The sequence below is a fragment of the Porites lutea genome, chromosome 9 (assembly GCF_958299795.1).
Source record: "Porites lutea chromosome 9, jaPorLute2.1, whole genome shotgun sequence".
Lineage (NCBI taxonomy): Eukaryota > Metazoa > Cnidaria > Anthozoa > Scleractinia > Poritidae > Porites > Porites lutea.
The window spans coordinates 28680539-28705003 of NC_133209.1; the positions used below are offsets into that span (position 1 = coordinate 28680539).

The window sequence follows — 24465 nt, forward strand, 5'->3', positions numbered from 1 at the left end:
ATAAAATAAAATATTACAGCTCCCTAGTATATACATAACTCAAGCAGTATTATAAGTAGACATGTGAACTCTGATAAAAAATTAAAAAAAAAATCTCAACAGCTTAAAAATAAAATTAATGTAATGGCATATGTAGTTCTGAAATATGGGGTGTTTTTCCATTTATAATATGTAAATATTCAATTGCACTATTATCTTAACCAGTCAAAAGGCTTACTTCATCAGCTTTCAATTGTCAATAAATGGTGACAAAAAACATGATAATTCTTGTGAAGTGTCTGTCAGCTTTTAGACATAAGATTACTGAGTATCCTTGAATAAAAGCCAGATCTACTGTTAAGTATAATGAGGGTCTTGAAGGGGGGATATCAATCCCATTGAAACTGTTTAACCCTCAATTCCCATTTTTTACATTTTTTCCCATTCTCAGTGACTTAAATACCATTTTCCCAGAGCAACAACATCCCATTTTACCCCTTCAGAACTCCCCACAATGAATTCAGTGTAGCACCTTCCTAGTAAACAAATCAGCATACTTACCAATGAACAGCTGTATGTACCTGCAAAGGGATTCGTCTGGTAAAACTCCTTAAAGAACATTGCCCTGAATTTCGTGTCCCCCAGTTAATGATTCCGGGCTTCCATACAACAAAGAAAACGCTCCCTAGCCATTCGATATTTCTCGATCTTTTGTTTTGCTTTCCCCTAAGAAGGCGGCCTGAATTCCTAGTGACCTCGAGTACTTTACCTGGTCCTCAACAATTGACATGAGAGGTGAAAGCACTATGACCAATGGATTACTAGGGAATTCATAACCTTTAGCATCTAACGATTTTTAAACCCCCTAGCTTATAGCCAACATTTGGAAGACTTGGAAGGTTAGACTGTTCTATCAATTGCCCAAAAACATCTCTTCTTTCCACAATCTTCTCCAAAATAAATCTTTGCTTCGCTTTGAACTGTACCACAGGAAACAAAGACAAGCCTTCTAATTCTTCAAGCGCTTGCAGGAGCTCTCCCTCAAATCTAAAGTTAACACTACTATCAACTTCGGCAGAATTCGTACGGTCAACTGCTGTAAGCTTTAAAGCTTTAAAGTTTCGAAAGGAGGTTGGAGCGAAAGCAAGAAAAAGGCACTGCAGCTAGCCGGCATTTCCCGCGATCAATCGACGTTGTTGCGTGGCCCGTGCAACGGAAATTTTCACCCTGTAGAAAGTTTCAGAAGTCGTGCAACGAACATGGACATTGAAAATGTAAGCTTGGCGTTGTATACTAGAAAATGTGAACAAATTAAGGTGTGGAGTGAAAGTCATATATCGCGTATCGTATCAGCAATAAAAATTTACGATACCTTGGAGAGATCCGCCCTAAAAATTCATCGGAGAGTGTTTGTTTCTTGTAGGCGTGCTAAAGGTCGTAATTTTGCGGGTTGTTAACATTTTGTTCTGAAACTTTCGTCGAGAAACTTTCCCCGTTGAAAGCGCTACGCAAATATGGCGATCGATGAGGACAACTACGTCGTGTAAGAAAACACGAGAGTCACCCGGCAGCTTCTCTTCGCTGATTGGCCAGAAAAAAAATTTTCTGGCCAATCAGAAGCGGGCAATGCAAACGCTTCTGGAACTGGTTCGGTAAGAGTAAGTGCCCAGGGGCTCGTCTCGATCTTACAGTAAACTTTCACCACGAACATTTGATCGACCCGACTAACTGCCCCTGGGTCTCCGAGGATGGGGAGGGAGGAGCTGACATCCCATTTAAAAATGAAAAAAATAATGCCTGCATCACACTAAATGAGATGAAACTAAACCTCTGGTTAAGTCCGTCTGTGAAACAGCACTGAAATTCTTGTCCTGGGTCGCCACCTGCTGTGTACCAGCTCAAGTTTTGAGTATGTGCGATGATTGGCCTGGTAAAGAAAGCCATTGTTGATTTGCCAATCAGGTTAAAAGGAAATCTGAAATGCTCTTCCATTAATTTGTTGGTTCCATTAGCTAGAGGCCCTTAACAAAGATATCAGCACTGCTTCACAGACTTAACTAACCAGGATTAAATTACATCTGGACATCTGCAACACAGGCTATTGTATGTTAAGGTAGATAGAAAATAACAGATATCGCAAAACACTGATTCTGATTTTCTTACGAAAACCACAAAAAGGTGAATAAAATTTATTTCACACCAATATAATTCCTTTATTTTCAATCACAATCACCATAAAAGATTTCTCCATATAACGTTTGCAAACTTCCAGCAAAAACTGGATTTATGATTATTATTGTTCAAGCCATTCAATAAACCTCTGAAAGAATCTACAAATAATTGTCTACCCTTCTTAGCTGCACATAAATATATTTAATTTACAGTGTGAGTCTGTTATGTAACCAATCTATGCTTCAAACAAACTGATAAGAGTGCCAGATTTTATCTCTAACAGTCTTAAAAATCACCAGTTATATTTCAACCTTTTGCTTGTAACGTAAGCAATGTCACTGCCTTCAGTTCAGTAGGGACCCTTTGATTAAACTAAAAGTACAGTACTTTTACAAAGTATTTTTAAAGTGTACTTAAGTCAAACGTACCCCCTAAGATTCCATTATTTTTAAATAATTAAAATGAATTTATTATTTAAAAGTTGTATCTGTTGGAAGTTGTAGATTTCAGAAATAATAATCATCTCTGCATATTTCCTGCATTCGTTTTGAGCAGTGAATTCACACACAAGGTAGTTATGAAATTTTTACCACCTCAGTATTCTTCAATATTTTGATGTAAATCTCTTCGAAGCAAGTTTGTCCATTCAAAGATGCTTCAATCTAATCGAATACAGAGAAATTATCATAGAAAATTCAATGCTCATTAGGAATGCAGGAGTCCAGATTGGAATTTGATACGAGTTGCAGCAACTACTTTGGGATAATAAATTCTTTGATGGAATCTTTAGGGGTACACTTGACCTGGCTTGCCTTTAGTTGTTTCCAGACTCTGCCTAAAACAATGTATTGACTACACTGTCTTGTAAATTATGCTTGTAAAAAATTTTTTAAATTGATCCCAGGATAGAAAATCTTAAGGTCGCCAATAATGTTTTTTTTTTGCTCAAGGGAACAGTTACATTCATGCATTTAACACTTCTTATAAATTAATTTATAAAGCAAATTTTACTATCAGAAGAAGGGTGACTGCTGCTAGAAAACAGTGAGAAGGGCAAACACGCCATATAAGAGAGCACAGGGATAAGCAACAAGAAGTTGTTGGGCATCCATGGCCAACACTGTCACAAAGAGCTTTGAAGCTGATAGGCTGCACCATCCAATAGTTGTGGCTGTCAGTAATGTCCCAATAATCCCCCTGTTAAACAAACAAAAATTTTCAGTGACCAGACGTACCAAGCCCCCTGGTTCTGCTGGGGTACTTCCGGTTTTGAGGTGAATCCTCCGGTGTCACGGTGATTTCGGAAGATTTTTGAGCAAACTGACATGGTCAGTATTTGAATTAAAATAATTAATAATGGTAATTGAACTAAGTGGAGTGCAATTTGGTCTGAAATCATACGTGTGATTTCAAAATCGAAGGAGCGCGTAGCGCGAGTTTGATTTGAAATCACAAGTATGATTTCAGACCAAAATTGCATGACACGAAGTTCAATTACCACTTTATTACATCCATTTTGAAATCACAGAATTTAGTCAGTACTAATATTTTATTGATCGAGTAGCCGGTTTCTTAAAAAGCTGAAAAAAAAGGCTTTTACATCTCATTTTGTATTCGAAACAGAAATGATGTGATATATAGAACAAAAATAGTGCGATTTAAAACAGAAATGATGCGATTTAGAACATGAATGATGCGATTTCGAACAGATGTGATTTAGAGCAAAAAATGGTGTGATTTAGGAATAAATCACACTGCTGAGAGCCAATCAGATTGCACGGATAGCCAGTGATTTCAAAGTGGATGTAATAAATAAATAAATAAAAATAATGATAAAATTAATTGATCATTAATTGTAAAATACATACTCAGTACTGTAAAATGGCAAATAAACTGAGAGTTCGATGTATACCAAGTGTATTATTTAACCCATTCGCCCCTGAACCGCCCGTAACCGCCCGTGCGGATCCAGATCCTTTCTACCCTTTGTGACGTCATCAGTTTTAACGGTCAAGGACAACTTTTTTCGCTAACTTGTGTAGAGTGAAGAGATCTTTCAAACCATACCAGAATGAGCACAATTCAGTCAAGGAGACCGGAGAAAGAAGCAAAAAACCACGAGACATTGACCTGAAAATCTCCATGAAAATCTTGTTCCATTACCCACCTACCTTTCCTTTCACCTAATCCTAGGATCCTAAAAGCTTTCCTAAAAACTCTTCCCACCAAATTGAAGCCTACTAAATGCCCAGCAAGAAGAAAAAAAAAAATGAGGCAAGAAAAGCGAAAAAAGAAGGGAGGAGAGAAAGCGAAAAGTAAAAGTCAAGACTGCTGTGTCACTTTTAAACCCAAAAACTATGTCAAAATTTTGCTTTCTGCGCATGCCCGAACTTCGCAAGCTAATATTTTGCATCTGGATCAGAAGGCCGCAAAGTGTATGACCTGTAAACCGGTTTGTGGTAAGTTTTAGCCCTTTATAGCACGACAGTGACCAGAAAACCACTCGACTAGCTTCAAAACGCGTTTTTCGGCAAAATCTCCAGGAGTGAATGGGTTAATAGAAGAATGGTTGTAGACACTAAGAACACTTTCCTCTATCTTATACTAGGCCATGGACAAAAGTAATATTCCATCAGAATCTCCATGTTTCTGAGCCATCTCCTCAAGATTTTCCATATTTTCAGGTTGACAGGTCTGATTGACTGATCAGCGTACATGTTACATAATGAAGGAGCGAGTGGAATAGAGATCTACCTAAGTGAACCCTTTTTCCTTTATTTTTTGGTCTGCTTCTGCATCAGAAGCACTTACAGATGGACAACTGCATGAACTTCAACAATTACAAACAATATCAATATGACATAAATTTACATCTGAGTTTACAGTTCACTTTCAGAATTAATGAAAAAGAAGAAACAACTAAAAGATAATCATGGTTGTTTGGAAAAGTATTTGAATGGAAAAAGCAGTCAGTTCATGGTTAAGGTGAATGGTAAACAAAATGTGAAGGAATCGAAAAAATTCTATTGTCCAATCACATTTTTGACATTTGCACAGATCAATCCCATTTACTGAAAAATGGCTGCATCAGGTTGAAACTAGTGTCAAAAGGTGAATTTAGAGAAATTGAATATGAATTTCCTTTTAGGAGTTCACCTTCAACTCAGAAAACTGGAATGCATTTGCCAATGTTCTGTTGCTACCAAAAAAGTTCATTTAGAACAACCCAAAAGTCCTGTTCATTCAATTCCAAAAGTAACCACCCTTCAAAAGAAGCAATCCCCCAAAAAATACATGTAGGCCACTAAAATGTCCTAAAAGTAGTGTTCTCAGTGCCCCCAAGCATTGTATGACCAATGAAAATGCCATAGAATACTACGAGTGACAAATACTAGTAGTATAATAAGTTTCCAATAAAAAGTAAAGTGATGTTATGCTAACTTACTGTAATGAAACGAGGATAGATATGCCTGCCAATATAACCATAGGTAAAAGACAGTATCCAAGAACACTAATCACACAGCCAACAGAAACTCCTGTCATACTCATGAGATTTAATATAGCATACATGGAAAGGCAGCCTAAAAGACCAACTCCATAGATGTAGCCAAAACCATGAACTTTTCCTGACTGAAAAAAAAAAGTAATGTCAATTTTTCATCAAGGACTAAATCAAAAATACCCAATGAAAAAAAGACACCACTGCCCTTCAAAGCATTTTGAGGTTCTCCTCATTACATGTGTCAGGAGGGGAATGTGAATGAGGTATTATCCCATGGCTTAGCAATAAGAAGGCCTATACACTTTGTGTTAATTCTCTAAATACAATGGGACCCCAATATCTTTAACCTCTATATCTTCTTTACAACTCAACAGGAACAGGTTGCGTATTTAGGTAAAGGTTCTAAGTAATGACTTCAGTCCAGAATTGCCATAAAACAGCAATATCCTTATGACATTGCCACTTTAACTGCAAAACCTCTTGCAATTCTTGGCTGTTTGGTTTTTTCATGATATTTCATGGTATCAAGTAAACTACTGCTCCAGTAGTGGCGTGGGTATTTTTAATTTTTGCCTTGACTCTAAGAAGTTTAAAATATCTTCAGGTCAGGAAATATGTAGCCTGACTCACAGATGAAACTAAACCCCTGGTTAAGTCCTTCTGTGAAGCAGCACTGAAATCATTGTTCTGGGTCCCACCTGTGTACTTGGATATGAATGTGTGCCATGATTAGATTTTTTTGAAAGCCATTCAGTCTATTTGCCAATCAAAATGAAAGGAAATTCCAAACACATAACATAGTTCATTGAGTCTGTTGAGGGCCCGAAACAAGGATATTGGCACTGCATTGCAGCCATTACTAACAGATGTTAAATTACGTTTCAAACATATATGTTATCATCCAAAAGAATTGCTCTCTCTAACCAGTAGAAGAAATCCACCAAATGCCAGACAAAACACCAATGGTCCAGCTAGATCAGTATCATCCATAATGGAAGCTTCTGTATGTTGCAGTGGATTTAAAACAGACAATGTCTATAACAAGATAATAATTAGATTACAAAATCACTGAATTGTACTGATGGCATTGACTAGATGTACATGTCTGCAAATGCTATGTCTGCCGCAGTGGTAGTGGTGGACAAAACACTGACCCCCAGTCCATGGAATACCCTAAAATGGACTATGCCGCTGAAGTTTAGTGATTTAGGTTTTAGGAAATTGAAACAGAGTGAATCACGTTTAAGGTCAGTTTTACCAGTCTAATGACCCTTAAAGGAACCTGATTCATTCCGTTTTTTCACCATCTCACTAAAAAGTTTCAAACATCAATAACATGATTATACAATTAAGAAGGGTAGGTACATACCCCGGGGGCGGGAGGGGGGCACTTGGGTATTTTTTGGGTGGGTATGTGCTGCCCGGAACTCCAAATTGGCACCCCGTTCTAAAAAAAAATTCCCCTAAAATTGATACCCCGTTCTAGAATTTGCCCTAAATCTGATACCCCGTTCTACAAATGGGCCAATTTTTTATACTCCATTCTAGGGTGCAAAGAGTACAACAGTTTGCTTGTTAATGCATTGAACCGTATTTTTAAAAGCAATCTGACCTTGAATAATTTCAAATGGCCGCTTACAAAACTGGAGCTTTCGTGATTTCGAAATATTATACCCCGTTCTAGAAAACGCCTCTGAAATGGATACCCCGTTCTGAATCAGGAGCTTCAAAATCACGACCCCGTTGGGCGGCACATACCCGTATAGGTAATGTATGGGAGTACTCTCCCCCCCCGGGGGTACATATAAGTTTACATGAAAGATGTGTTCTAAAACATGAAACCACTCTCCACTGCCCAATATAACCTTACCTTAAGCCAAATGTGCTCAAAATTGATACCTAATTCTGCAAGAAAGGGGAGAAATATTTCATTCGTCGATGTGAATCAATTCCAAGTGTAAACTTTAGCAAAGCAAGTTTCTAAAACACCTAGTAACGCCATATAAGTGAACGACAGCAATGCAGGGGGCAATTTCCGCTGGGACCCCTGCATGCCACGTTGTTACGTACCTTCCAACAGCGGAGGTTCATCCTCAAAACTTGTGTAGTCTTCGCTTGTTTGTCGAGGTTTCATGGAACCTTGCACACCAAAACCCCCTCCAATACCCGAACCCAGAGTTGTAGGACCTGAAGCACCGTAATCGTAGGGATAATTTCCACCATATCCGTATGAACTTGATGGATCATAAAAACCTTGCGTGTTTTCAGAAGGGTAACTATAGGCGGGATATTGTTGCGTAGTCTGTCCGTAATCTGGATACTGTTGGCCATAATTGTACCCACCATACTGCGGATCCTTCTGTTCTCCATAACTATACCCACTATCGAAAAAATCCTGGTCGATAGACACGCTTCCTTCGCCGCTGAAATTCGACATTTTTCCGCGGCATGTACAAGATCTTGTTGTTGTCTGGGTGGCTTGGTAGCCACGCTTCAAGTTACCCCGGAAGGCCTGGTAGCGAAAACAGGCAACAAAGAAATTTATCTTTCAAATCGATCAAAGACACCATCACAAAACTAATTTAAATTACAAGCAAGACTGATCAGACAGCTATGGATGGGTAATTTATTCTTGAAAGATATGATTCATGACAACGAGACGGCAAAAGAAAGCGCGAGGCGCGACAAAGACAAGTCGCGACTCCCGGTGCTTAATTTCCCCATCCGCCAACAGGCAGGTACAAAAGTCGGACCGGATCAACTCGGACCGCCAGTCCGGGTCGGATCAACTCGGATCGACTCGGACCAACTCGGATCGAATGCAAAAATAAAAATGAAATAAAATTGGATTCGGATCAACTCGGATCATAAAAACGACAACTCGGGTTATAAAAAGAAAAATAAAATCAGTCGGTATCACTTAACTTTCACCCGCCATTTTGTTTTTTCTCACGAACTCGTGGTTGCGTAAATTAATTTTATTTTTATTTTTATTAATTTTAATAATACACTAGCGAGCAGCACACATACACTTCCAGTGCTCATTTTCAACTTGGAAGGAGGAGAAATCATGCTCGCCCGGGACAACGAAAATTTTCGTACCCAAGAAATAAGAAATTAATAAGAAATATATATACATAACACTATAAGCTAATAAGATTTAACTATTCTAAAACTGCTTAAAAGATACACGATATTCAATATGCTTCGAAAATACACCTATGTAATAGATAAGAAAAAACTATATATACAATTTTATAATATATCAACTCTACTAGTTATGATATTTTCTGTTTATGAATTATGAGTCACACAGGTGGCACCCTTTACATGCGTTATCACTAACCAATTTGCTCAGATCTTTTCTCCTTATATTTGCTTTAAACCTGCTTAAGGAGGCATGGAAATTTCCTTTGTCCTGGGCGAGCATGGTTTCCCCTCCTTCCAAGTTGAAAATGTTCACTAGAAATGTATGTGTGCTGCTCACTAGTGTATCATTAAAATTAAGTTTCAGAAGTCCTGCAGAAAAAAAAACAAACAAACAGGAACAAACAAATAAACACTCTTCGGTAACTATCTAAATGCGATCAACAGACCAGGCTTTTGACGCTTTTCTCATAAATAATTCAGTAGTCTAATAAATAAGCAAATATATACATTCTAGGCGACTGAAACTATCATTTCTTTACTGTCCAACCACAACCACGAGTTTATAACATGATCCGAGAGGAACTGGCACTAGTAAAACAAAATGGCGCCTGAAAGCCACGGAGAAAGAAAGGATGATCTGGCCTTTTTTACCCTCCAAATGGGTTAAACTTTCAGTTTTGCTGATTTAATTTAATTTTTTTGATTGCTCCGAGTTGATCCGAGTCCAATTTTATTTTATTTTTATTTTTTTATTCGATCCTAGTTGATCCGACCCGGACTGGCGGGTCACGTGGTCTGAACCTACGAGCCAAAAAGGTCTATTGGTATCGTAGGGCGCTTTTAATTTGTTAGAATCATATTTAAAGAGAAGTTTACTCTTACTTAGTCACGACTATCTAGCCGGGGCAGTATATTCTTAAATGTTATGCACCTCAGTTGCGGGTTTTAGGGAATATTTCGAGAAAATACCTAAAGTTATTTTTGAAATGTCAGGTCCGGCCAGCCAGTTCTGTCTGTTCTGAATTTGGTAAGTGCCCTTAAAGTCCCTAACTGTATTCTGACGCTTAGTGACACCGCCGTAGCATTACTGTTATGAAGACCAACAGTGAGTGGTCGAGATGTCGAGGTCAATAACAATTTGACTATCATCACACAGACGATATTAAACAGAACCTATCATAATTTATTCTTATCACTCTTGTTGGTCGCATTACCATGTTGCCGTCAATAGCATAGCTGTATAAGCATTCGGCCTATAAGCAATACTACAACCCACAATCCCTTTGCTTGCTCTGATGAAGGGCAAGCGCTTGAGAAGTCAGCTTTTCAATGACGCAACTGTACAGGGTTTGGGAAACTAACCAACGGGGGTGGGGTGCGTTCCATTGGGACGATCCAGATCAGGATTAGTGATCCGAGTTCTCTCGGATCATAGAAAATTAAAGGAACCGATGAATCCGGCCACCCTAGGAAAGGATTTATTGTTTCATTTGATGTACCGTAATCCGAGATAACGGATCACTGATCCTGATCCAGATCATCCCAAAGAAACACTCCAATGCAACTCCAACCTCGTTCCCAGGGTTCTCCCCTACCCGCCCTACGAAGCGAGGGCGGGTAGGACAGAACCCTGGGAACGAGGTTGATTCAACTCCTATCCTCTTGCGGTTAATTGAGATAAATGGCGTCTGATGGGTGGATTTGGAGAGTTCCGAACCCTCTTGGCCCCCTTTCCCCAGCCCGACACCCCCTTGATAATAAAGGATTAAATTAACTGCAAAAACCGTGGACGAAGATCCTGCTAGTTGTAAACGTTGGATCTCTAGAAAAGAGATCAAATCAGCCAAAATATAACGAAACAAGAACCAGAAGTCCGAAGACTACAGCAAAGCTGATTTAAAACAACGTGTATTGTTTTTTATAACAATATTTCGGCTGGCCATACCAGCCTTCTTCAGGTTTACAGATGTTACTGAACTTATGTAGCAATCACAATATTATATAGATGGAGAAAGTCGCAATAAAAGGGAGAGGCGGAAATGACGTGCAACATAAAAACTGGAAAGGAAAAATACTAAGGATATGGATTACAATAATTCGTCACGGCGGTTTAGGCCATGAGGTTCAAGAGTCATGGCCTTATCTATCAAATGCGACTCCCTGGCCTTAAAACTGAGTCACGTGAAGAATGAATTTTCTCTAGTGGGATTAACTGCATGTCTTGATACGCTATTGTGAATCAAGGAGAACATTGTTAGATGCATTTATTTTGAAAAATGAAAGAAAACATCCACAAAAGCATCCACCTGTTATAACTAGGATTTATCAAGTGAAAAAGGTGTTTCAGTCAAGAGTGATAGACAAATCGTCTAAACTTACGTTAACACTAGAAAGTTATTTTGTGATTATAATTTTCCACGCACGCCTTTCAGCGTTACTTAATTCCTCAACAGTTTAACCGTGACAGAAGCGTATTTTGAGACTAAGGTGCCTTTGGTAACAAGGGTGACTAACCGTCCACCCTCACTTAAGTTCTGTATTCAGCAGGGGTAAGGGGATGGAAATGGGCATGCTTCCGGACGGCGACGTTCACTAGACGATAAGCTGCCCTCCCCAAGGTTAATTAATACCGAACGATTTATGACATCTTTTGAGTTTTAAAACACGAGATAGTTTCTACGTAGTGTTTTATCATCTATTTGTAGTTTAACTAGTTTCATTTTTAGGGTAGATTATTATTTAGTGTATAGGCAACTAGAATGTAACAAAAGATATGTACTTTTATCTTTTGGCAATAAAGACTATTATTACTATTATTATTATTATTATTATTATTATTATTATTATTATTATTATTATTATTATTATTAGGGCCTATTTGTTGACTTAGATAATCTTATACTTTCCAGTTGATCACCCTACTTGCTGTAGGTAGCGGGAAGTCCAGCCGATCCTTATTTCTTTTCATTTATCATGCAAACGAGTGGGAGATTCATTCTCCATATTATTTACGCTACAGAATCTCAAAAAGCCCTTATAGGTTTCGAGTATACAAGAGCGTTGTCGTTCAATATAAAAGCTGAAGTTTAACACTGGTTGATGGCGAGGGATACAATGCCGTAGTTTGTTTTATTCATTCCAACACAAAGATTCTAGGAAGGAAACTTCCTGGAGGTCCTTGATTTTATTTAAGTTGCAAACAGCAATCGAAGCGGTTTCATGATCACTGCATAACACCTGAATCATCATCGTCGTTATCTTCATCAACATCATTAGGATCACAGGCATCCAACATTCCTTTAAACTCACTGAGCTCTTTATAAGAACCATAAGACGATGGCCCCAGGTTGGTCCTCTTTTTTCCAGGAAGATGCAGCCTGAGGGACATTACTGTGACGCTGGCTACTGCTGCGAAAGCAATATCGTCACCCAGTTGACAAATTGCAAACGGGTTTGTGTCAACGGTGTAAGTTGTCAGCTTTTTCCCATTAATCAGGTCCCACGCTTCAAACGAACTTGGTTGGTAGCCTTTGGTATCTACGGTAATTGCAATGGTGCCGTCACGGATCATGTAAATTTTGGTGATTTCTCCTGAGGGGAATTCATAGAGCAGCTTACCACTCTTAACGTCCCACACCTGCAAACCGTTGCCATCGGAGTTGCTCGTTACCGCTCGCATGCTCTTCGATGACATCGCAACCATGCTTCTTCCCCAGTTAGCGTCATCTAAGAAGTATACGATGCGACCCGTTGTTGTGTCCCACATTGCGCTTTTCCCTGCGTTTTGCAGCTGCTGTAGAAAGTATTTCCCATCTTCAGTGATCGCGGCACCATCCAAATTCAGCTGCTCGTCTTCAGCGGGTTCCAGCTGCCTGTGTACACCGGTCTTGGTATTAAAGGCCAGCAGGGGAACTGTAGATTCTTCATGCTGGACATAGAAACTGGCCTGGGAACAAATCACAGTACTGCCATCTTCGCTTATCAGAATAGCTTCAATGCGATACTTTTGACGAAGTTTATACTGTTTAACGACCTGTTAGCAGAGAGAAAGTAAGCTTGGGAAAGATGTAGTAACATGAGAGATGAAGTATGGTAATGTTTACTTTTTTCTGTTTGTTGGCCTCAGTCTTTTGAGCTAAAAAGGGACAACTTCTAAAATCTAGAATAATTATAGTAGTATAGGGGCCGGTTAGGCCTTTTCCACGGTGGAATCTAATAAACTTGCGGTGGAATACATTAACGCTGATGAAGTCATAGCCTTTTGAGGATTCTCATTAAAATAAGGTCATATGCTATTTTTAGGCGATTTAACTCGTTTGACAAGATTTAATGACTTCATAGTCTTTTGTCCTTATCTTTTGGATAAAATGCAGAGGAATCTCATTATGATAAACTAATTTACTATTTTTAAGTGGTTTAACCGGTTTGACGTCATCCGGCAGCGCTAATGTATTCCACCGCAAGTGAATGTGATTTCACGCCCAAACAGGCTTAACGAGTACCCTATACTGTTAATAATTTCAAGGCCAAGTAAGAGAAATATTCACCCAGTTACACAGAAGATAACCTTTAGGATTAGTCTATAAGCTGTTTGTACGCCATGTTTGGGTTGACGTTGGCTAAACAGGCTCTCAAAATTCTTCCACCTGCAACCGAGCAAACTACAATAACCAAACGAACATCTGCTGCCGATAAGTTACAATAACAAGTGATAAAGGAATTTTACTGTAGCATTTAGCTTGGTAGATCCCCTCAGTTGCCACCATTAATGACCACAGAAAAAGTGGATCCTCAGGTGGGTAGAAAAAGCAAGAAGGGAAGAGCGAAAAGAGACCCTGAAGCCGCGTACAATATTATTAAAACAAGACTATTTTTCCATGTTGCCATGTGGTTTCTAGACTACCCTTCATTGATACTTGAAAGCACGTATTTTGCTGTATTTCCGTGAGCGTCTTAGATGGCGAGAGGCTTTCAAAGACCAGAAAATTATTGATATGGCTAATACCTCGCTATGATCTATAAACGAGTGTTTCGAATCCTCAGAAGTTTGTGGCGATGCCTTTGAAGGATTTGCACTTTACACTTCACAGGCATATTACACAGACATAGAAAACTGAAGTGATGACGTCATAAAATGAAATTTCTGAAATTATGGGATTTGTCAGGATATTCTGAAAGAACAATGTCCAACAGGCCTACTTACCAGAAATGAGCATTTCGGGGCAAATTGTCTCTGTGATGTTAGCCGGTTATACTCAGAAAAATCCATACAAACCCTTCTCATTTTTTTTGGGTCGACCGACAAAAATTTAGAAGGGTTTGTGTGGAGTTTTCTAAGCATAACTGGGCTACGATCTCAGAGACAATTTGCCCTGAAATGCTCATTTTTGGCAAGTAGGCCTCTTTGACATTGTTCTCTCAGAATATCCTGACAAATCCCATAATTTCAGAAATTTCATTTCTATGACGTCACACTTTAGTACTCTATTGAATTTACCTTTCCAGTCGTGACGTCCCACACCTTCAAGTTTCTTCTTCCGCGCGACAGACCAATGAAATTTTTGTCGTCAATAAACCCAATTGCTTCCATTCTCTTGCTTGATTTCCCTTGTAAGACACGGAGAGTTTTACCCTCGTCAAAGTTAAGTACCTTGTAATGATCAAAGCTATCTTTCGTGGGCACCCCCACAGCGATCCTACCAACTCCAACCTTGTCATTTAACATGCGCAATGGCTGCGGTAAGTTATACGCTTTAATGGCACGGACTTTGACCCCGGCGATTGCATCCCACACAGCAATCTCTGGCATCATTTTTACAGTACAGTTTGCGATCACATGGCGATTGTCCGCTGCCGCACTTACCATCCATATTGAATCAGCAAAGCCGCCAGTCACCGCCGCCACGTCCGTCACGTCTTCATCAACACTTTCTCGAGCATCATAAACTCGGAGTACGCCATCTGAACCAGCAGTTGCCACGAAATCTCCCTTACGACCGAAAATGCCAAAGGCAGGCTGTAACCTAGCAACCACGGTGGATTCACTATTGTCCAGATCCCATCTCACCAATTCATGATTACTTCTGATCGCGACCACAGACCTTCCGTCCTCAGTGACAACAAGACGATTGTTGTAGGAGATTCCAAAGTCTGGAAGGTCCGATACGTGTTGGCCATTAGCAAGGTTGTAAATTTTTAGTTGTGGCTGAAGCGATGCCTCAGATACTGCCAGCAAGTGGTACCTTGATGTCAGGTGAATCTCTTTAACGCTTCTTTCTTCCCATTTGTCAAGGATTTTTTCCTTTGCTACGTCAATATTTATCTGGTCATTTCACAGAAAAGAAATAACGAAGATACGTAAGAAACAACAATGAAATATTGAAATTGTGAGACCATTCCAATACTTCAGTATCAAGTTTATGTATAGATGGTAGGAGTGGATCCAGAAAATTCAGATAAGGGTGGTCAGGACACTTGCCAGCTATAGAGACATCCTTTTTTTACTGAGAGTTCTTTAAAAACAATAGGAAATATCACAGAAAAAGGGGAAGCCGAATATACTTGTTAGATCACTATTATGTTACGATTTGCAGTTAAATGTGCTTTTCCTCCAGTTATGAACATCTGTTCAGCCTTGGAACTTGGACATAAAATTGATTTTTTAGCATGTCTTCTGCAGGGTAAAGCATAAACAAACACTTAAAGGGCCTAGAAATCTTGGACAATGTTAACTTAAGACCCATACATTGGTAGCGGTTCACATCATTCTCATTCTATGTTTCATTCCTCTCATGGGTCAAGATGAACTCAACAAATTGGCTTACTCCCAATGTATGGGTCTTCATAGCTCAGTTGGTAGAGCACTGCAGCGCTAACGCACAAGCCGTGGGTTCGAGTTCCGTTGAAGTCCCGAAAATTTTTTCGGGTTAATTGCAATTGCTTAAATTGCAATAACCACGGCGACGATCACTTCTTCATATTTTAAATGTCAACTTACCTTGCGAACTTCCTTTCCAGTCTTTACATTTACAACATGGACAGTCTTCTTCCCGTGAAGACAATAAACAGCTAACTCTCCTTGGGCGTCCAAGGAACCAAATTCCTCTTCGACATTGACATCAGGGACTGTTATGTCATGGAGGAGTTTACCACTTTCGGTCTCCCAGACACGTACGCTTGCGTCGCCAAGAGCAACAAGCAGTTCTCCATCGCTTGCAAAGGCAACGGAAGGAAAGCCTCTAAACCAGTTGCGTTTATCCTTCATCGGCTGGTACTCCTGCAATATTTTGTTTGTTCTGGCGTTTACGAGATACATATTTGCAGAGGAACCACATGCAAGGAAGATGTCGTCGTTCAATGGGCTGATAATCGCCCTCCAGCAGCTATTGACATCCGTTCCAGATTCATCAAAGCAAACTTTTCGTTGCCTCCTTCCGCTTCTTATATCGAGATATAGTAAGCAGAGGCCTTCTGAACCACGATTGCATGTTACGATTGTTTTTGAATCACTGGTAAAGTTCACGTACTCAATTCCACCGTGGAACTCTTCGTTGGAGAGTGACTGGACAAGAGATCCACCAGCAGGCGTAAGGCATTGCTGGTTTGGAATAAAAGCGGGAACGGACGGATTTTGTGCAGCTTCCAAAACCTTCTTCAAGTAAGGATAACCTTCTTTGTTCAGATACTTGAATAAACGTCCTATCAGCTGGACTGGTAGTTGACGAGGATCTTCACGTAATGGGTGTGTAGACAGGGCGAGACACTTGCTGAGAAGGTCGAACTCTTTATCGTCAGGATGAAGAGAAAGAGCTGCGTTGAAGTCTTGGAGTAGAGCTTCTACTGACATCGCTCGGACTTTTGTAAGCAGGAATTCAAAGTTGAGAAGACCCTCTTGCTTGAGGGTCTGCAGTTGATTGGAATGCAGCAGGTGATGAGGGAGTTCGCTCAGCATGCGAAGATTGAAAACTGGCTTGTCATCGTCCGAGTCGAACATAAGAGGTTGCTTGGACACCAAGCGGTCCATGGACATTTTTTTCCCTTTTTTGTCCACAAAGGATTTCTTCACACCATTTGACCATTTTCCAAGGAAGTATTCACTCATGGTGGAATGAATACCGACTGCCTGCTTGGTTCCAAGATAACGCTCGCGGGCAACTTCAATGAACTGGCGATGATACCAATATATGACTTGAGCGCCGTCAGCACCGCGATCTATGAGATAGTCTCCAATATCGGCCCGAATTCGTATCCATAACAGGGGTGGTAATCGACGAATGGGTGGTGTCCAGTACTGATATACGTCATTGAGAACCACGTCATCTAGAGATAAGATGTCTTCCAGCTCGGGTTCTGTTAAGCCATTTCTGGATGCAGTGACGTAGGCTAAAGCCTGGCTAACAAGCACTTTACCATGGAGACGTTCTACTCGGTCAAACAAGTTGTGAATGATCCCTTTGATGGTTGGAGCAAGCTTCATATCGCTTGGAGGAGTGTATGACTTCCAACGGCATGCTTCATCAAACGATAGCTTAAGGTACAATGGTAATGGGCACTTTTTGAAGGCTTCTAAAACAATTTTCTCTTGTTCAGTTTGTAGACAGCGTTGCGAGGACTTCAACCAACTATCAAGTATTTGTTTTGCAGTTTCAACTGGCATTTCAGGAACTTCTAGAAGGTTTGCTTCGTCATATTTTTCCTGTTTGAAAAAAATATACATTGTACTATATCATGTCCGAAGGTTTTGTCGTATCTCAAGGAAAAATAACTGAAGTATAGGGTGAGATGAATGATTTTAAGATACAAAACCAAGGCCAATAACGCTTTAGTCTTGGGATTGGGGTACCCATGGAAATTTTTTATGTAGATACCCAGAAGAGGATTATGTGGTGTTTCGCTCTTATATAATAATAACTGGGTTATAAAATTTTATGTAGTTAGATCACATTTAAATTAAAGAGAAGTTTAAGTCTCAGAGAAGCATGTTCTACCGCAGAAGCAAGACCGTGACAAAAGGTTTCATAAACATTTCAGTTAATCATGATCAGATATTGACCTTCACTGAAGACACAAACAGAGACTACAAACTCTGTTCAATGACATTAAAGGTTTAAAACAGATAAGACAAATTATAACGAAATAGGGACCATAGCTGATTTTGATTTCAATAGGGTACCTGCAGTTTGGGCAAGCAGATGTATTCCTCCCCTGGAAGTGTTGACAAGATCAGATAGACATTATCTGGGAGTTCCTTGGGAACCCAGTCCAACTCTCTGCCAGCGTCGTCATCTGACATTTGATCCAGCGAGTCAAGGACTAGCACTATCGGTGTAGAAGATGATGAATGTTTGTCCAGGCATTTAGGAAAAAACTCGAGCAGTGATCGAATATCCTGTTAAAAGAAAGTGATCACTTTATGGAATGCCAATAGAAAAAGCCCAGTGGAATGTTTCTATAAACTGGTTTACAAGTTGCAATTTCTTCCTAAGTTATTTAAGCTGTAAAAGTTCAAAAATGTTTCTGTCTTATGTGAACTATGAAATGCTTTCAAATGAAAGCTGAAAACACAACAGGATTTCATCGCTAAGTGTTAGACCTCTGAACACCTGAACACTTCTAATGCACCTCTCCTGTTAGTTTTCTTTAACTTAAAACTCCAATTATTGTAGCAATAATGCTCTAAAGGTGCTTGCATCTCCCTTACCTGTGGAACTTTCTCTTCTTCTGAGTCCTCTGACGCATCTACCCTAACAATCTGTTGACAGATACTGCGCATTAAGGATCGAGCGTCTGATGAATCCGGAGTTGTCCCAATGAACCGAAAAATAACAGTAGTTGAATCCTCATTCACCCATTTTTTTACTTCGGTAGCAATCTTTGCCATCAAGGATGTTTTTCCACACCCCGACTCTCCAAAAAGGACCGCGACTCGATCTCTTGTTACCTTCTCTTTCACCTTCGTCAAAAACTCGTCACGTCCATGAAATAACTTGCATTTCTTTTTGCAGAACGTTCCCTGTTGGAATATCTCATTGGTTATGGGATCCTTTGTGTCGATCAATCGCTCCTTCTCAATTCCGTGGTTGATTTTATCCGTTAACGTGCCATAAAAGTCGGTACAAAGCTTTTCGATGTACTGTGCATGTTCTTGAGACGTACTTGGATCTATCCCATTGCTATGCCACTTTACGTCATACTGGATGACGTTATTATTGGGCAAAGCTCCTGGAAGATCCTTTTCACGAAGTTTATTGAGAAGATCTTGCGCATTTTTATCGACCGTCGAAGGATTACCCCAGGTTTTATCAAGAAATTTACCAGAATTGGAGTCGCTTAAGTTATCATCGAGGTCCGTGATGACTCTCTTGAACCAAAAGCAACGCTTATCTTGCTGGGTCGCATTAATGACGCCTCTGCGGATTTCATCTTCAGTCACTGAATAAAAGAGACATTCGAGATCAGCAGAAAAACTATCAGGGAGCTCATAAGCAAAAGCGTTTTTGAGTGACACACGTCAAATGGAAGTGAGGCCTTTGCCCCAGTATGCAATGACGCTGCCAAATTTGTATCTAAGTGTCTTTACTCTTATAGAGACGATTTTCCCAAACTTTAGGAAAAACCAATTCCCAAGAATGCAAAAATTCCGCTTCCCGTTGACGCGCCTTTCTCAGAAATGTCTTGGTCTAAGCTCTCTATTGATTGATGCACCACAGTTCATTTTAAAAAACCTCGCAAATAATTTTGCTTCATTGCGATAATTATGCTTACACTCGATACTACGACACACAAATACAGTTCATCGAGGTATGAAGACAAAAGCAGAAATAGAATCAATAAAGTTATAGATAAAAAAAGACAAAGAAAGCCATTACACCTGCAATAACATGTACACACACCGTGAACATATTTAATTGTGATTAATGATTCATCACGAAATACCATGATTTAAAAGGTTTTATTTTCGTAAACGTTTATTCCGCGGACGTTCGTGGAAATCTTTATTTCCTAGCCCTGCTAACTACGTTCAAGCCCTGTAAGCCTGCTGCAGGCACTCCAAAACCCCAAAACACCCCAGTATCATAATGCATTACAACGACACGGATGAGAGGAAAACAGTACCTACATGTCAACTAGTACTAATCTCATCTATACACACAGACCTGACTGATAATACTTGTGACGGTCACTTTCCTTCTCCAAGGCCTTGTCAGCAGCCATCCTGAGCACAACCTGCATTCTCTCAAACACCGCCCACCATTCAGCAGAAGCTTTCTTACGTAACTCTTCGTTCTCATAATTACGATAGTAAGGCAGAAGTGACGTGATTGGCTGCAGGAGGTACTGAGCGGGAACGGCGTTGTCATCCCGCCAGAACCACTTTTTGAGCATTTGACGATCGTCCTCTTTGTCAACTGCTGCAAGCAATTTTTCGAATTCGGAAGCGGTGATTTTCACTGGAAAAGGGCGATATCCATACTTTTGTCCAAGAAACGTCTGGAAGAGAATGACGAGGCATATTAAAACAGTTGCGGGCACTAGGGTTACGTCTACTGCAGTTGCATCAACTTACAATGAAGTTTGGCCCAGTTGATAGCTTCTGACATGCGCGCAGCTCTCTCATGCAGAGTTCAGTGGTCATGTGATCATCAGTTGACTCGTCCCGGACTCCCCATCTCATGTCCACCACTTGAAAGTCGTAGCCTCTCTCTTGGCAGTAGGACTTTAGTCGAGGGTACACGCGCTCCATCAGGGTGTTTCGCTCCACAGAGGTATCTATAAAATAAGAGGTGAACTTCCCAAGGTTAAATTGATAATTTTAAGTTTAGTGAGTTTTGACTGTCGTTTTATCTAGGCAATTGCTGATGATGGTGCATTTGACAAGGTGAACTAACGGGGGAATGACTTCTGAATGAATCAAGCTAAAGCAAAAAGTTAATTTCATGGTGCATTAATTTCTTTTTCCAACAAGGTACTGGAGAAATCGATTCGGTGGTTTTTCTTTTTAAATTATTTTTCGGATTGATATTATGTACCTGTAAATGTTGAGCTGGTAAAAATCCTGACAATCTTAACATTCTCAGGGTAATGAAAATCCGTGTCCCCCTTCAAAGCTTTCTTGACTTTCTCCTCATAACTCAAGTTATCAACAGTCTCATTCATCACGAAATCATTTTGACAATTTTCATCTCCCTTTTGCAGATCTTCTTCGTCTTTTCCTTCTTCTTCTTCCCTCTGTGAGGAGCTACTTCTTCTGCTACCTACAGAGGACTGGCTGCTCTTGCTTTTTCTATCGTCATCATCACTTTCTTCTTTGTCGGAATCGTTCTTGTTATCATCCTCATGTTGGGAGCTCTTTTCGGATTGTGATTCGTCATCTTTGTTCCGTTCAGTCGAGTTTTTGTCATTCTCGCTGTCACTTTCTTTGTCTTTACTATCGGCATCTTGTTTCGCCTGATCCATGGGTTCCTCGTGCTTTAAAGCAACCTAGCCATAAAAAATGATATAAACTGAAACATTGTCAATATTAGAAAAATTTTACAGTGTGTTTAAGAAAAAAAAATGAAAACGAAGGAACCTTTTATGTCTATATGGAATGGAAAGGCTAACGGGACCAACAGACTTACAGTTTATGTAGATTATATGGGAGAATAGTTTTAAATGAAGGTTTTTCTATGATTCCAAGATGTTTGAGGTTTTATTTTTAAATATACCAAAACATCGTGACACCGGCTAATAGACCTCTTTAGCTTGTATGTTTTGTTTCGCCAATACAAGCCATGTGATAATAGAGACCGTTTCTTTCAAATTACGTTTAATTCAAGTGGATATTTTCGTATAAATTATGAAGAGACAAAAGCTCAAGTTCCCCTTGAGACCTCTATTTTAAGCACCTTCAGTCGCTGGTATTACCTGCACACTCTGACGTCTTGTCTTCTTGGAGAGGATCACACCCATTATCACCACAAGTCAATCGCGTGGGCAACAAATTAAAAAGCAATCTATGATAAAAAGAGCGCCTGGGTAAAACGGATAATAAGGAGATGTTACTAAAACGCGGAACTGGAAACGGAGGACGGAGAGCGAGGAACGAGCAGGGGGAACAGAAAAATGAAAAATGGGAGCAAAACATAATTGAACCCTAGCCCTATCAGTAACTTCATTTCCAATTCTATACTTCTATACTTCATTTTTTCCAATTCTATACTTTATTTCCATTTTTAAAATAATTTTCCCGATCCACGTGCTCATTCCCCACTCCCCGTTCCTCGTTTTAGAAACATCCACAATGGTGTTACACGGGACGATTCGCAACGACGATTTTTGGCGCAGCACGGCTAGGCAATGTTGGAACAATGTTGTAACTATTCGAAACAATGTCGCAACAATGTTGCAACGCTGTGTTGCGCTAAAAATGGTCGTTGCGAATCGTCTCGCGTGTTTATCACCTTTAAGCAACTGAACGACAGCGACGGCAACGAGAACACTGGCAAACGACAAACAAACAACAACTCTGCACGTGCATCTTTTTTTTTTTGGTAAATTTTGTTGTACGAATACCACGTGGAACTACTCCTGGAACTACCTAATTCCAATTTTCTTTGCCTGAACTTAGAAATAGTCCTTTAGGATTCAACTGCAGATAAATTCGCCAAAAATTTACCGATTTCTAATAAGAATCGATCTAGAGATACAATTTAAAACAAAAATTACTGATATAAAGGAATCTTTACGTTTCGATGGCTTCACGTCATCATTATCAAAAGATAAGAAATTTTCATCATTCGTGGTGATATTTGTATATAGAAAAAGAAAGGCGAAAATTGCACGTAAATTTAAGAGTCAAAATGGACAAATTACAATTAGACCAAAAGTTTCGCACGGTTGGAGTCCGCTTGAGTGTTTAGCGTAGGTCTTTTATCTCTTATAATCAACATCTCTCATTTAAAATCCTCAAGAAATGCCGAGGGAAACTAGTAAGAGAGTTTGATATACGAAATGTTGATTATAAGAGATAACAGACCTACGCTAAACATTCAAGCGGACCTCCGTCCGTGCGAAACTTTTTATTTAATTGTGCATGTGATTTGTCCACTCGCTTAAATTTACATGCACTTTTCGCTTCGCACTTTCTTTTTCTATAAATATTACCAAGAATCATGTTAATTTCTTATCTTTTGATAATGATGACATGAAGCCATCGAAACGACAAGTTTCTTTATTTTATATGGTTAATTTTTGTTTTGAAAGTTAACCAATTAATCGAGATGGAGTAAGAGCGATAAAGTTTGAAATAGCGCAAATTCACTTTTCAACGTTTTCTCCACCGTAAGTTGCCACAAGGCAACCTGCGACTACCTCCTAGTCAGGCCGGCATAAGAATCGAGCTTGGAAGCGGCGACGAACTTCCTTCATTGCCAAAGAGAAAGTTTCCAACCGCAACTAACCGCACTAGAAGCTACAGGAGTTAGTGGAGTCTGACCGCCCAAGTAATAATCAAAACAACAAGCTTGAAACTGTTTCAAAGCGTATTAAAGATAGATAGATGGATAGCTACAAAAAAATATCTCCGAGCCCAAATCATTAACCTGCGTCAACCTCCTAGATGGTCGTCATCGTCTGTTAACGACTCGTTCACAAGATCTGGGCTATAAAATAAACTACTTTCACAAGTCCACGAATTCAAAATGGCTCACTGTGCCATGTTCACGGGTCGTTGACTTCAATAACTCTGAAAACTTATTGAAAATTCAAAGTGCCATGTTTGCTGCTGGCAGCTACAGGTAACAGAGGCGTTTTTCCCAGTGAATGAATTCATTTGAGTCCTTCATTCGTAGGTCACAATTAACCTTTGAACAAACAACCTCAAACGATCGCTTCACAGCCGTCAAACCAAAAGAACTGTTTTACTCAAGCACTACATCGAATCTAATTTCCTCCTACTAGTCAAGATAACTTAGAAACGTGGAAACGTGAAAACGGTAATTTAATAGGTGCATATTGCTATCCGCTGGATAAATCCCTATCCGGCAGATCATGCGTTTATATGGATTGGTTAATGGTTATTTTATAGCGAGCAGTGATTTATCTGGCTAAATTATCTTCTGCATTCCAACTGGGCAGGACTTTACGGGCAAAAGAACACCGCCAAACCTCGGAGTCAAATTAAATTTTTGAATTGCACCCGTGATATCAGACTAGGCAGGAAAGCAGGAAATTTGGGGAACACAGGAATTCTAAATAACTTACGCCCTAACGTGTTCTTCCGCCGCCAGATGCGCATCCACCTAGCTAAGTGATCCCTTACTACAGACTCTGTGTTGAACAATGATACCTGCAGCCGCTACGATTTGATCAAACAAATATAAGCACGCGGACTAATCACGGAAAAAATGCCATTACTGACACGCCCTTAGTAGAATATAAATATTCAGAGAGATACAATGTTATTTTCTATGCCTGTAAGCTATAATAAGATTATATTATTCTTATTGTGTCGATGGTAAAGCATTTTTATACATATTAAACTTAAACTAGACTGTGATTTTTCTTCCTTTCGACAGTACTGCTACTCTTTACTCACGGTGTAAAATCCATAACACATCTAATCATGTGAAAGCAAAGAAATATAAGAAAGAAAGAAACAAAGTTTCATCTAATTAATGACA

At 39.6% G+C, this 24465-nt stretch overlaps 2 protein-coding genes across 2 annotated transcripts; both read right to left on the reverse strand.

Annotated features, from left to right (window-relative positions):
- Positions 1-2127: 2127 nt before the first annotated feature.
- Positions 2128-8138, reverse strand: LOC140947551 (protein YIPF5-like). The gene is made up of 5 exons (XM_073396692.1): positions 7724-8138; positions 7524-7558; positions 6578-6688; positions 5597-5781; positions 2128-3348 (listed from the first exon to the last, which is right to left on the reverse strand). The coding sequence occupies exons 1-5, from the start codon at positions 8088-8090 to the stop codon at positions 3186-3188; spliced, it is 861 nt and encodes a 286-aa protein (XP_073252793.1). The 5' UTR covers positions 8091-8138; the 3' UTR covers positions 2128-3185.
- A 3525-nt stretch (positions 8139-11663) lies between these two features.
- LOC140948437 (NACHT domain- and WD repeat-containing protein 1-like) lies at positions 11664-24142 on the reverse strand. The gene is made up of 10 exons (XM_073397675.1): positions 24047-24142; positions 21710-21798; positions 20833-21283; positions 20370-20572; positions 19960-20293; positions 18504-19234; positions 17976-18191; positions 15801-17498; positions 14301-15125; positions 11664-12836 (listed from the first exon to the last, which is right to left on the reverse strand). The coding sequence occupies exons 2-10, from the start codon at positions 21752-21754 to the stop codon at positions 12027-12029; spliced, it is 5313 nt and encodes a 1770-aa protein (XP_073253776.1). The 5' UTR covers positions 21755-21798; positions 24047-24142; the 3' UTR covers positions 11664-12026.
- Positions 24143-24465: the final 323 nt, after the last annotated feature.